General features: G+C 37.6%; 2 protein-coding genes across 4 annotated transcripts; one reads left to right on the top strand and one right to left on the bottom strand.

Moving 5' to 3' along the window:
- The first annotated feature begins 766 nt into the window (after positions 1-766).
- LOC125491221 lies at positions 767-13,645 on the top strand. Its single transcript, XM_048632696.1, has 2 exons — positions 767-1,791; positions 13,348-13,645. Exons 1-2 carry the CDS (start codon positions 787-789, stop codon positions 13,351-13,353), a joined length of 1,011 nt encoding a protein of 336 aa, XP_048488653.1. The 5' UTR covers positions 767-786; the 3' UTR covers positions 13,354-13,645.
- On the bottom strand, positions 4,416-7,391 carry LOC125488539. 3 transcript variants are annotated; one of them, XR_007268191.1, is made up of 3 exons: positions 6,672-7,391; positions 5,757-5,969; positions 4,416-5,121 (listed from the first exon to the last, which is right to left on the bottom strand). XR_007268191.1 is itself a non-coding variant. In XM_048632695.1 (3 exons), exons 1-3 carry the CDS (start codon positions 6,712-6,714, stop codon positions 5,051-5,053), a joined length of 642 nt encoding a protein of 213 aa, XP_048488652.1. In that variant the 5' UTR covers positions 6,715-7,391; the 3' UTR covers positions 4,416-5,050. The 3 variants fall into 3 exon arrangements, 2 of the variants coding, with proteins under 2 accessions (XP_048488652.1, XP_048488651.1); XM_048632695.1 differs by having other exon boundaries at positions 6,357-7,391; XM_048632694.1 differs by having other exon boundaries at positions 5,757-7,391.
- Positions 13,646-14,765: the final 1,120 nt, after the last annotated feature.

Consider the following 14,765-nt stretch of genomic DNA (forward strand, 5'->3'; position numbering starts at 1 on the left):
GATGGACAATATACTTGTTGATTTTGAGAATATCACTAAATGGGCACATGATAACGGGATTATACTAAACTTAAATAAAACAAAATGTATGCATATTCACTCACCATACAATAAAATCGCTAAAAATATTAATCCATCTACAACAAAAATAATTGGCCATACCTATAATTGTCTACACCTAAATAAAGTAAAATGTCTATGTAAAAGTTTGGAAATAGTAAATACATTTAAATATTACAGATAAACATTTCAATTGGAAATCACACATAATATTAGTATGCAATAAGCTAAGATCGATCCTGGGTAAATTCTATCATCTAAATAAAGTTCTAAATAAGCGCACCCTGTATATTGTCTATCATGCACTCGCAGACTCATTATTAAGCTATGGCTTAAATTGTTATGGGCTGACTTTTAAAACTTATTTAGAGTTAGTACAACAGCTACAGATAATTATCATTAAATATTTAGTAGATAATAAAATCAAAGAAAACTGTAGACAGGATTATTATAAACTATTTGGTATTTGTAAAATATTGCCGGCCAGTAGGTTAGGTATTTAATAGCCTTAGAAACATATTATAGTGACGAAAATAAAACGAAAATCAGTCACCCATACTTAACAAGATCTATAAAAAAAGGAAAGCTGATGCAGCCTACCGCTAAAAACTATTATGGTGAAAGAACCAGAGAGTACATGACACCAAAAATATGTAATCATAAGCACTTTCAATCAATTTTGCTTAGCTCTGGAAAAATGAATTTCATAACTTAGAAAAGAAATTAATGGCAAACCCAGAGCTATTCATGCAATATAAACAATTCATACATGAATTTTTATCTCTTGGTCATGGTCACTATGTCGACATTGAGATGTATGACATCAATAAACAGGCAGCTTACTACATGCCTCACCATGCAATAATTAAGCCAGAGAGTAAAACAACAAAAGTACGCTCAGTGTTTGATGCGAGCATGAAAACAAACAAAAAAGTATCATTGAATGACTTACAGTTGAATGGTCCTGTGGTTCAGAGAGATCTATTTGATATTATGCTGTTGTTCAGATTAGGTAGGTATACCATTACCTCAGACATCAAGCGCATGTTCAGGAACATCCTGGTAGATCCAGCGTTCACATCGCTGCAAAACATTCTCTGGAGGGACGATCCCAGTCAACCAATAAAATGCATTAGACTAGATAGGGTAACCTATGGTCTCAAGAGTTCGAGTTATTTAGCTACTAGATGTTTAATAGAACTAGCTAACAGGTATGAGAATGAATATCCCTTAGCTGCATTCATACTAAGGAACAACACTTATGTCGACGACGTGTTGTATTCTCACAATGATTTAGCCACAGTACGTGAAGCTAAACAACAATTATGCTCGTTATTGAGTTTAGGCAGTTTTAACACTCATAAGTGGTCCTCCAACAACGAGTTGGTTTTGTCAGATATACCATTGGAGGATCAACACTTTGACAGTATTGATTTGCAAAAAGACAACTACAATATGAAAACCCTAGGTCTTCAGATTAATACTAAAGAGGATAATTTTATCATAACTTCACCAGGAACGTTCGATACAAATCTACTCACAAAAAGAAGCATACTTAGTTATATAGGTAGGTGCTACGATCCGATCGGTTTCATAAATCCGATAATAGTAGTAGCAAAATCAATAATGCAGAAGTTATGGATCAACAACACAGATTGGAATTCATGCCCTCCAACTGATGTAGAAAGGGAATGGATCCAATTCACCGAAGACTTAAGAGTCATGGAACCAATTCAAATCAATAGAAATGTAAGGTTTTCAGACGAAGACACAGTGGAGTTGATCGGGTTTGCAGATGCATCCAGTTCCACGGCACACGGTTGTTGCATCTATCTGCGAGTAACCACCCCAACAGGTAATACCACGTTACATCTACTCTGTTCTAAGTCTAGAATAAACCCTATACAAAAAAAGGGGATGACAGTGCCAAGGCTCGAATTGAATGCCGCACTATTGTTATCTAAATTAATGTCGAAAACATACGACACATTAAAATTAAAAGTTAATGTGAGCAAAGTTTACTTATTTAGTGACTCACAGATTGTCCTAGCATGGCTCAAAATGGAATTAACGAATTTACAAGCATATGTCGCAAACAGAGTAAATGTAATCCGTCAGCACACCGTCAGCTGGCAATGGTTGTATATTAGTACTGATAATAACCCAGCTGACCTCGTAAGCAGAGGCGTCAGGCCGCATGAACTGTCAAGTTGCGAGCAATGGTGGCACGGCCCACGTTTCCTGAATGACAGTGAGTATAACTTTCCTATTACTGAAACGAACACTTCATCTGATTTACCAGAAGTGAAGCACTGCTTAGTGCTCTCCAGCGACCACGGGTCTCACACAGGCCCGCTCGAGTATGTGTTGGAGCGCTTAGTCAGCAATTGTTCTGATCTTAGAAAGATGGTTAGACTCTTAGCATACATATTGCGATTTCTAAACAATATGAATAAAAATAAAACTAAAATAAATCACGACTATTTGTCTAGTGCTGAATTAAATTCCGCTTTAATGCTTATAATAAAGTACGAACAACATAAATATTTCGAAACAGAGATAGATTCTTTGTGCAAAAATTACAATCTAAAAGGAAACTTGTCAAATTTACATCCTTTTGTAGATAACGAAGGCCTCCTGCGCGTAGGTGGTAGACTTGACCATGCTGATATAACTTACAACCAAAAACATCCAGTTATATTACCAAGAGAATCTCACATTACTACACTGCTTATTAGAAGTGAGCATGAAAGACTACTGCACGCAGGCCCTAAGCTATTATTATCTAGTTTAAATCAAAGATTTTGGATTTGTAATGGATTATCAGAAGTTAAAAAAATAACTCACAAATGTATTACATGTTTCAGACAAAAGGCTACAGTAGCCAAACAACTCATGGGTTCATTACCGGCTAGTAGAGTAACCTCTACCAATAGAGCTTTCGTGCGAGTAGGTGTAGACTTCGCTGGACCTATCGATGTTAAATTGTCACGCGTAAGACGCTCAGTAATTGGAAAAGGTTACATCTGCGTTTTTGTATGTTTTACAACAAAAGCTATTCACCTCGAGCTAGCTTCAGATTTAACCACCGACACGTTTCTCGCTTGCCTGCGAAGACAAATATCGAGGAGAGGTCTTATGACTGAAATACATTGTGACAATGCTAGCACATTCAAAGGTGCCAATAATCAATTAAACGAACTCTATAAGTTGCAAAGCTCACAAAATCACCGTCAGCAAGTTTATAATTTCGCTTCACAACAGGGTATTCAATTCCATTACATACCATGTTATTCACCAACGTACGGAGGCATATGGGAATCGTCCGTGAAAAGTACAAAGTACCACCTGAAAAGGGTGATAGGTAAAAATGTGTTAACCTACGAACAGTTAAGTACTGTGCTGTGTGAAATCGAAGCAGTCCTCAACTCTAGACCGTTGCTACCCTTGACCGCTGACCCAACTGACTACTCTTACCTTACACCAGGTCATTTTTTAATTGGTAACGCCTTAATGATGTACCCTGAAAGTGATATCACTAATATCCCACAAAATAGATTAAAGTTTTGGCAAATTTGTACTCAAATCAAACAATCATTTTGGAAAGTCTGGCACAAAAACTATTTAAATGTATTACAAAATAGACCTAAGTGGAAATTTGATGTATGTAATGTTAAACTAGGTAGTCTAGTTATTTTAAAAGAGGACAACGCACCTCCAATGATGTGGCCCATGGCCAGGATTGTAAAACTCTTCCCCGGGCATGACAGCAAGGTTAGAGCTGTAGAAGTGAGAACTCCTAATAATAAGTCTCACATTAGGGCTATAAATAAAATTTGCATATTACCTATTGAGGATAATATTTAGTAAGTAATTAATTTTAAGTACTTGTTGATGTAGTTGTAATTCAACCTAACTTTGATGTTATTGTTTAACTGTTTTGTTAATACCATTGTTATTATTGTGTTTTATTAGATAACTACATGTGTCATTTCCCTTTGTTGTTAATATAGTATAACATCAGTTGTTAATATACTTAATGTTGTACTTTGAATGTTATTTCCAAATACGTATAGGTATATTATTAGAAAACTATTATTATAAAGTAAATAGATACCTAAAAGTGTTAAGTACATAGGCACATAGTTATATTTCATACATTTATTAAGAAAAATGTTATTTGTTTTCTCATCTTGTGAGGCCGCAGCATGTTGGCTAGCAACATTAATTATCTATGATTATTATCTATGTTTTCTATATTTCATATCATTGTCTATGTTCAACTTCCTCTTCCGTTTCTGCTCTTCACACGAAAATACACGGATCAATCGCAATTCCCGTTTATTATTCTTCCATCTAACATTGAATGGGCAGACGAGCAATTCAATGTGCCAAGTGACATTCACATGTTAATGGGTGCCAACATAATGTTTCAGGTGCTACTGCCGGAGAAGAGCAGTGTGACTCCTGCCAACAACAGCGGGAAGCAGTCGCCAGCTCAGAATGATCTGCACATCTTTAACACACACTTCGGCCACATCATCGGAGGGAGTCTGCCGACAGGTTCCATTAAGGGTCAAATATTATGTAATAAGGTAGTGCTAAAATGTGAAATGGATCTCAATGAAACACTAGGCCAATTTTGGACAAATGAAAAAGTACCTGAAATCTTTTCAGAGCCAAATTAAATGAATCACCTAGTGTCTCTTTTACTTCAGACAGAGGTAATTTCAAGGGCAATGGAACTTGAAACTGTTTATCTTTGAGTTCTACTGAATTTTGGAATATTTGCTCACAGAGCTCATGTTCTGGAGACTTCTCTGAAAATATTTCAGGTACTTTTTCATTTGTCCAAAATTGGCCTAGTGTTTCATTGAGATCCATTTCACATTTTAGCACTACCTTATTACATAATATTTGACCCTTAATGGAACCTGTCGGCAGACTCCCTCCGATGATGTGGCCGAAGTGTGTGTTAAAGATGTGCAGATCATTCTGAGCTGGCGACTGCTTCCCGCTGTTGTTGGCAGGAGTCACACTGCTCTTCTCCGGCAGTAGCACCTGAAACATTATGTTGGCACCCATTAACATGTGAATGTCACTTGGCACATTGAATTGCTCGTCTGCCCATTCAATGTTAGATGGAAGCTGTAACTCATCTAAATTGATTTTAGATTGGGGCAGTTGAGAGGTAATCTGATCGGTGACGTGACAGGTTACTGTGGTCTTGAAGGTTGATTTCAGTGAATGAATCTCCAACGGAACGCAGTATTTCAAATGGTTCTTTGCATTTGATATGCCTATTATATTTGTGGCACTTTGTTTGGGAGTTAAACCCAAGAGCTGGACTAGTTTTGAGGTGACTATTGAAACTTGAGATCCACTGTCCAGTAGTGCTTTGAAATGAACCTCTGTACCATCCTTTGCAGCCTTCACTCTAGCTGTGGGTAAAAGTACATTACTGTTATTATTGCCTGTTAAAGTAACAGGAGGTGCGAGGGCAGGCTCATTGTAATGCACCAGAGTGTTGTGGGGTCCTTTGCACTCAGCACATCTGAAGTGAAACCTACACTTTGAAAAATGCGCACCAAGACAGACATTGCACAGCTTATTTTGTTTAACAAAATCTATCCTCTCCTTGCTCGCCATCAGCTGGAATTTTTTGCAATTGAATAGCTTATGATTTGTTGACTTACAATTTAAGCAGGTTGGCGGCTTGTCAGCTGCGGCTGCGTGTGCTGCTACCTTCCCGCTGTTCGACCATCTTGCTTGGGGTTGTTGGTGGTGAGGACCCTGGTCGGTGCCCTCCAGCGCCAGAGCCCTTTTGTCCAGATAGCAGAGCAAATCCTCCAGGCTGGGTTCGGCGTCCAGGTCCCGCTCGAGTTGATATGCCCGAGACGTATAACCATCTAATTTGCGCAGAATTATACATGTTAGTATGTGATCCCAGTATATGATGTTTGGATTGTGGTTTTTTATGGCGGCTACTTGTTGCCTAATAGCTGATACAAACTCTCTTAAGTTGCTTGCTGTAGATTTTCCTACTGTCCTCAAATCTAGAAGGTTGCATATATGTTCATTGACAATTCTGTTCTTATTCTCATATCTATTTTTAAGGAGTTTAAGAGCTTCCTGATAGCTTTCACCTACCAATGGCAGGTTCTTGATGAGATCAAAAGGCTCTTCTCTCACAAATGATCTGAGATAATACAGTTTTTGGATGTTATCTAGACTATTGTTGTTGTCAATTAGTGACATGAATATGTTTATAAATGGTACATAATCTATGAATTTACCTGTGAAAGTTTGTATATCTATAGGAGGTAACTTTATTGCACTTGTAGCTGGAGTTGAAGGTACAGTTGCCGCTGGAATCTGAGGTGGTGACCGTGAATTTATCTCTTTGTTTAAAATGGTGGCAATCGTATAAAACTGGTCTTCTACACTTGCGAAATCCTCAGAATCTTCGTGATCTATGCACAAGATTTCTTTGCTGAGGGATTCGTACTCCAGAAATGCACTATTTACTTTTTCCAATTTAATTTTCAAAGTTTCTAGCGGCAACTGTGACAACTCATTTCTAACGAAGCTATATAAACGTGTAATGGTACCTTTTACGAAGCCCCTTGCGGATTTAAGCTTTTTTAAATCCATTTTTGGTTGTAAATACAATTGCACCACTTAACTTTTAGCACTTATAGTCACTAATACTAAAATATTGTTCGATGTCAACCGAAAAATGGCGGCGTGAGTTGAATTTTTTCTGCTTTGCACTTTTGTTTGCGACTTTGACGGCTGCGGCGGCTCGGCTGACAGTCGGCGGTATCTTCGTGCGCCGGATGCTCTCGGCCCGCAGAATCGCGCGCGCCGATTGGTCGATGGCACCGTTCTTAGCGCAGACTCGCTGATTCGCGCTCGCTGATTGGTTGTTGGTGGCGCTGATCTCAGCGCAGTCTTGCCAACCTCGACGATCGAAATTGCACCTTCCGCTGCGTTCTTGTTGCACACCACGATGGATAATTTGCGTGGAGCTGCAAGATGGCGCCCTTTTTGAACTTGTATGGCGCGAAGCTCGAAAATAGTTCGCACGGATTTTGCGTTTGTCGTACTTCCCAGCTTACCCCTCGATCCGAGAAGGACCATGGAGCGGAGTGGACTGTATGTGGTTGATTTGTAGGCCCTGGGGGTGCTTGAAGCTCGTGGGAGTAATAATAAACGGGAATTGTGATTGATCCGTGTATTTTCGTGTGAAGAGCAGAAACGGAAGAGGAAGTTGAACATAGACAATGATATGAAATATAGATGATAATCATAGACAATTAATGTTGCTAGCCAACACTGTTTATAATCTAATTTAAAAAAATCATTTTTAAAGTTGTAGGTACAGTGAGTAGGTACTTAGCCCGGTCGCCTGCGGATAGGTATGGGCCGGGCGGGCGCATGTGACTCATCTCTGCGCTCGGCCGGCTCAGGCTTCTCCGCGGGAGATTGTTGATGCGAGTGCATAATCACTGTATCTATAAATATCTATCTATATTATGGTTAGGGATTTAAGTAGGTATATAAGTAATTAGTTGTAAGATTGAATGTTTAGAGCGCGTCACGCCAACAAACTGTTGTACAGTTTGGCGTTTTTGTTTTTTGTTACCAGTGTTTGTTATAATGAATAAATAACTTAAAAGAAAAAAAAAGGCCGACTATAACGACAGTGACACAAACACCAGGATTTTATTATTTTCTTCTTCTGATATAAAAACGTATTTGGACAATTTCGAACATTTCTTTCTGGATGGAACTTTTAAGTCTTGCCCTGAACCTTTCACACAAATATATACCATTCATGGACTACATGGAGTACCTTTATTCTTTGGTTTCATTAATAATAAAACTGAAAATACCTTCAAACTTATATTTGAAATGATATAGTCACAATTCCTGAATGGAACCCCGTAAAATTGACACTGGATTACGAAAACTCAGCAATGTAAGCAATACGAAAAAAAATCCCGAATGCAGTAATAAAAGGATGTTATTATGATTTTTGTGCCATGCCAGCCTTTTTAAAAAGGCGAAAGGATTAGGGATTAAATCTACAATACAAAGACGACATATTGCGAGATGTGCTGGCTTAGCCCGATTGCCATTGAGATATGTAATGGCAGGTTACAAGTATACAATGACCAAATCCCAGAAAACTGAAGCACTGATAAAGTTCAACAATTACCTAAACCGTTACTGGTTCAGAGACGTAAATTTTATCAAGACTAGTTGCTGCTATAGCGATGTCTATTCCTAATCAAGTAATCTTCTTTCTTGGAATAAAAGTCCAACACTATATTTACAGTTAGTTTTTATTATTCTTCCCACAGAAACAATGAACACTAGGTATTAGTATTTACTTAAAAGCACAATAAGTATTAGTAAAGCACTTGAAAATCGGTTAGTATCGATATCGAATGTGTCGCGCTCGCTGTCAATCGTTCAGAGGTTCCCGGCCGACTGGACTCGAAGCATAAGCACATGTACCAAGACTTACTTATCTTTTACTTATCTTTTCTTAAAATTTGTTAAAAAACAGTTTGAATGTACTGTGGAAATTATCAAATGCCTCATTTGCATCTTGACATACCTAGCAAATTTTTGTATGTTTTGGTCACTATAGTCTCTATTTTCTATAAACCAATGGCTAAGGTTGCAATATTGTTTGACAGGACACTTTAATATTTGTGCTGTGTGGTCGGATATGGCCAACTCTACAACTTTACCTACGCAGCCTCGTATGTTATGACAGATATTATCCAGACAGGTTCCACTACTAATCCTTGTTGGTTCGTTAATTATGAGTTTTAAATTATATGTAAGTAGCAAACTCTCAAATTCAACCGACGCTCGGCTTCGTGATAGTCGATCGATGTTAAAATCACCACATAATACAGTTTTTTTATTTTTATCACAGATTATTGATAATAGGCGATCCAATTTTTCAAGGAAGGAGTTGCATGTGCCTGCTGCCTTCTTAGGTGACCTATATATACATATTATGTTTATATTATGCTCAAGCAGCTGTATGCCAGAGCATTCAAAAATAACGGGAGTGTTAAAACTTCTTAAATCAAGTTCCTTGTATCTGTGCCTATTCTTTGCAAGAATGCATGTCCCTCCATGCCTATTGTTTCTAGCAGAATAAGTAGCCAGTTTGTAGTTTGGTACATGCAAGATCGGAGAGTCAGATTTTACCATATTGTGCTCCGTTATACATAACACATCCAGACTCATTTTGTCATTAGTAAATTCATTTAAATGCAATGTTAATATGTCAGTTTTGTTAATTAAACCATTAATATTTTGGTGAAATATATTAATATGATCGAAAAAACTCAGTTTTGTTCATTCTTGGCTCTACATTTACTCTAGACTCTACATTAACGCTTGTTTCAACATTAGAGCTTGTCTCAACAATGGCCCTGGTCTCTACCATTGAATGAACCCTAGGGTCAACCTTTTTATGGGACTGTACAGCAGACATATTTTTAATTTTCTGTTTATTAAAGAAATAGGGTATTGTACCCTTTACAAGTTCAGGTTCACTTTTACAGTCAATTTTGGCCATGTTCTTCATACTTTGTTTGTTAAAGAAATAGGGTATAGTTCCTTTCACAAACAATTTTTCGTTTTTCTTGCCATTTCTTACAATTTTCTTCCAATTTATAATATAATCGTTCCTGTATTTTAAAAAGAGATGGAGAACCGTTGTGTCTGCCCTTTGCCCCACGGGGGGGTCATAGGACGCCAAGAAGAAGAAGAAGAAGTATTTTAAAAAGTCAATTTCTACGTTAAGCTTAAAACAAATTTGATCAATAATACAATTTCTACCTTGATCACCTTGCATATTTTTTGTATTTATTATTTTACAATTCGGATATTGCCTTTCTAATTTCAATAGTATTTTATTAAATGTTGTTTCATTTTCGCTATCGGTAACACTTAGTATGAATACATGATTATTTGCTAAACTTTTAAGCGTTTTTCCTAGCTCACATAAAAACATTTCATTGCAGCTATCATGGTTGCCAGCAGATAATACAAAAATGTCATCATTAGTTAATCCAGACAAATTATTATATACAGAGTGTAGAATTTGAGAACTATTAGCATGTGGTTTAATAGTGGATGATATCTTATATATATCATTTCAGGTATTCTTCCGACAGTCATGCATAGTACTTGCTAGTCCTCGTAAATTTTCGTCGCCAATAATGTATATATTTGGTTTTTTTGAGTCCAAACACTTGTTTAGGGGTTTGGCCGTTGGTTTTTGTTGCAGTTGCCGTTTCATCATTGATTTGTTCAGATCAGTGGTGCCCTCTGTTGTAGGACTAGAGGCCTGTATGTGTGTGTTGGTCATATCTGGCTCATTATTCCCTTGTACTGAGTTACTTGATTCAGATACATAGGTCAGATGGCGTTCTAGTAGGGATTTTTGGTGGGATCCGATTTTCCGTGTTTTTTTGGTCGGAGTATGTTTGATTGGGGTTCGTATGCATGGGGATGCAAGAGAGATTTTCCAAATCAATTCAATTTCCTTGCCCTTTTCCTCTAATTTAGATTTCAGATCGTAGTTCTCCGTTATAAGATTTTCTATTTCAGTATTTGCACTTTCCAAGTTTATTTTAATCAATTTAATTTCTTCAAGTAGTTCACTGACTTGAGAAGTGTCCAGTATAGTTGGTGGTAAACTTTGGGTTGTTGAGTCCAGAATAGTTGAGTTCCATACAGTTTCATCAAGCATTGTAGATGAATTCGTTATATCTGGATTCGAACTTGATTTATTACGATATTTTCTTAACGTAATATTATCCATATTCAGCATCAAGATTTCCAGCACAGCGCCCTCTTTTATCAAGTAGCATAAATAGGAGGTTGCCTAGTTATTGGTTTACTTAGGAAGTCACTGGAGTTTTCGCTAGGTGTCGCTCTGTGGTATCTTTTATGTAGTTCCGATATTCAATACAAGATGTCGCTGAATCGTGTTATTGGTTCCAAAGTTTGAATTTTGAATCGGTTAAGTCCAAAGGTCACAATATTATGATATTTGTAAATATAGTTCTTTTAGGTTTAATAGCAACATATATCACTTTTTAGTAACTGTGTTATGCATCAAAATTGGGATAATATTATCACTATGCACTTACTCAGTTTTTGTTTGTTTTGGTTTTAGTTATTCTATTACAAGTAGTTTAAATCTCAAAATTCATAGTAATAAGTACTTTTAGTTATTTTTATAATTAAACTACGCGGACTCAATGTTTACCGTGACACTAGCGCCGCCTAACGCGCACACAACCAAGGTTGATCAGTAGCTGGAGTTTGCATTGGTAAGTTGTTATTTGTTGGGATTTGATTGTGCTGTCTATTGTTGTCATCATCTACTGGAGCTGTGAATGCGGGTTTCAGTCTGTCTATCGGTCTATCGTTACGGTGGTCGGCTTACCCTTGAAATCAATTATGAATGATTTTGCGTTTCTTCCTAGGACTTTATGCGGTCCTGTGTAAGGTGATTCTAGCGATCTCTTTGCGTGACCTTGGCGTAGAAACACATATTCAGATGTGAAAATGTCTTTTGGTAGGTAGAATGTGTTGTTATTGTGCCATGTTACTGGGGTTGGAGACAATTTACCCATGTGAGAGCGTAGTCGTGCAGCGAAGTCTGCCATGTCAGGAGTGATATCCTTGGTAGGTGAGAAGAATTCGCCTGGCAAGCGTAGTGGCTCTCCATAGACTAGCTCTGCAGCTGAAGTTTTGAGGTCTTCTTTCCATGCACTCCTTATTCCTAGAAGAACTATGGGAAGTACCTCGGTCCAGTCGGAGTTTGTGTGGCACATGATTGCCGCTTTCAGCTGGCGATGGAATCTCTCGATCATGCCGTTACATGCTGGATGGTACGCAGTTGTGGGACAGTGTTTCGCACCGATGAGTTGGGCGATGCTCCGGAACAGGTGGGATTCAAATTGGGCTCCGCGGTCGGTCGTAATTTTGTGGGGACAACCGAAGCGGGACACCCAGCGAGCGATGAAGGTCTTGGCGCAGGTCTCCGCAGTGATATCTGGCATGGGGTATGCCTCAGGCCACCGTGTGAATCTATCAATGACGGTGAGGCAGTACCTGTGAACAGATGAAATTGGTAATGGCCCTACGATGTCCATGTGGATGTGTGAGAAGCGTTCGGTATGAGTAGGGAAGGTGGATAAAGGTACGGAAGTATGGCGGATTACTTTGTTGCTTTGGCAATCTGTGCATTCTTGAGTCCATGTCTTGCAATCGCGTTGAATTCCAGGCCATACGTATCTTTGTGAGATGAGTTTAGCAGTGGTTGATTTTCCAGGGTGGCTGAGATTATGCAAACTGGCGAATATCTGTTTCCGGAATGCTGGAGTAACGAATGGTCTTGGATTTGCAGTGGACACGTCACAGTATACGGTAGCTTCAGGTGTAACTATCTTTTCTAGTTTCAGAGCTGTTCCATTGTTTAGCAAGCCCTGCAGTTCAGGATCTGTGTTCTGAGAATCTGCAAGATCTTTGTAGTTTATGGTGCTTACGGCTTCTATTCTTGATAAGGCATCTGCCACAATGTTGTCTCGGCGTGCGATATGCTTGATGTCGGTAGTGAACTGTGCTATGTAGTTTAGGTACCTTTGTTGGCGTGAAGAACAGTTGTCACGTTTAGTTGTGAAGGCATATGTGATTGGCTTATGATCGGTAAACACGGTGAACGTTCTTGATTCGATCATGTACTTGAAGTATTTTATGCTTTCGTAAATAGCCAGGAGTTCTCGATCGTATGGACTGTAGTTAGTTTGCGACGGTGACAGTTTCCGTGAAAAGAATCCGAACGGCTCCCATAGGTCATTCCTTTTTTGTTAGAGGACTCCGCCGATAAATACGTCCGATGCATCAGTGAATATTGCCAAGTTTGCGTGAAAGTCCGGGTGAAATAGCAATGTTGCTTCAGCTAAAGATGATTTGCTCTCTTCAAATGACTTTAGTAGTTCTGGGGTGAAGTGTACGGGTGTAGATCCTTTTGTGTTTGAGCCGGTTAGACCACAAAGCATCACTCAATGGTGTTTCTTGTTGGGTTCTGGGCTCTATTAAATGCTTCTTGTGACGGTATGGCTGCATTTATGAATGGTGTTATAAGATTAGATTAACGAAGTATCGTCACTGGACATTGTACAGCAAACAAAATTCTTGTATAATACTTGATATTTCACAATAATCACGAGTAAAAATATTTGATTAAGGATTAAGTAGCCGAAATTGGTTACTTAAATTTGACAGACTCAACTTTGAGCAAGTACGGTTTGAGCGCTGTCAAACGCGTTGTGAAACGCATTTTTGTCGCTAAACATGAAGTTAAGCATGCCAACTGTCAAATTTGAGATTTCTCAAGCTCTGTTGCTCAAACCAAACTCAATCATAAGAAATCTCAATTCAGAAACAGAAATTTAATAAGTATGAACTTAAGTAGGCTTTGAGAACGACTCAACCTCAAATACTCAGTTGCGAAACCGAGGGTTATTGTTTTAAGTACGCAATCATTAACGATACTTATAATAATTTTTTTTTTTTTCTTTTTGTGTCTTACTTATTTTACTTTTAGTGTTTTTGCTTCTTTTCTTAATAAGAATTGAAACATCGTTGGTTGTTTTGTATTTTTTTAATTTATTCGGCGATGCCAGCCCTTGACGCCATTTTTCGTTCTTTATTTCTGGTTGTAACATCTTAATATATTACTGCGTATCTTATGCATCCATTGAGTGTTGAAATAGTCAAGAAATTTGTTTATATCTTCCTATCGTGATGACATTTCAATAATAGTGAAAAATGCCTCTGGTGTCATTTTTGGTGGCAGCAGTGGTAGCATTAAACGATTATTGTTTATACTGTACCACTTTACGATCTTCGGCAGAGAGATTTAATCCCTTGGTCTTTTTTAAAACAGCGTTGCATTAGTAGTAATAACATCCTTTTACGGAAATATTTTTACTACTCAAAGAATTCTTTTACACATTTACTCATTCGTTTATTTTTATTTTTATGTAATTTTAGAACCTTGCGGAGTTTTTAAAATGAATAAGGGACCATGAGATTATCTTTTTCAATTTATTATTTCAAGTTGAAAATTCAGAGCAGTCTAGCTTGATCGTAAAATTGGAACTTTCGATAAAAAAATAACTAACTTACATTAAAGCTAGGAAGCTGAAACTTTTATGGTTAAAAGAACAATTTAAGAGGTGACACAAAAATAATAAAAAATTAGATATCCAAAAAATATTAAAAAATAATTACCACTGAGTTCGATTTTCTTAGAATTATTAAAAAAAAATATAACTCCTTAACAAATAAAAATTGCTGAACATACATGGGGGTGATTTGGCTACCCCTTGACCTAAGGAATCAAACATTTTCCTTTGGACGTCACTCTTTGAGCCACACTGTATAAGCAAGTCCATCAATAAGATCAAAGAGGTCCATGTCATGTTTTTTTGACATTATTTTGTCAAGTCTCTCTCTTACTGTGTTACTTTTTCGACTCCTTTTAACACTATTATCCTGAGCTCTTATTTTTCCCACAAGCAACTCAGTACTTTTTTGTTCCTTAACTCTTCAATTTCTTTAATTCGTGTTTTGTACAAATTCTATTTTCT

Source organism: Plutella xylostella, chromosome Z, assembly GCF_932276165.1.
Source record: "Plutella xylostella chromosome Z, ilPluXylo3.1, whole genome shotgun sequence".
NCBI classification, from domain to species: domain Eukaryota; kingdom Metazoa; phylum Arthropoda; class Insecta; order Lepidoptera; family Plutellidae; genus Plutella; species Plutella xylostella.

Excerpts from the sequence above, each read along its gene's own strand:
- LOC125488539 (XM_048632694.1), bottom strand. The coding sequence starts at position 6,714 with ATGGATTTAAAAAAGCTTAAATCCGCAAGGGGCTTCGTAAAAGGTACC. Across the intron at positions 5,122-5,756 it reads GCCGCCAACCTGCTTAAATT|GTGCTACTGCCGGAGAAGAG; the intron begins GTAAGTCAACAA and ends ATAATGTTTCAG.
- LOC125491221 (XM_048632696.1), top strand. The coding sequence starts at position 787 with ATGGCAAACCCAGAGCTATTCATGCAATATAAACAATTCATACATGAA.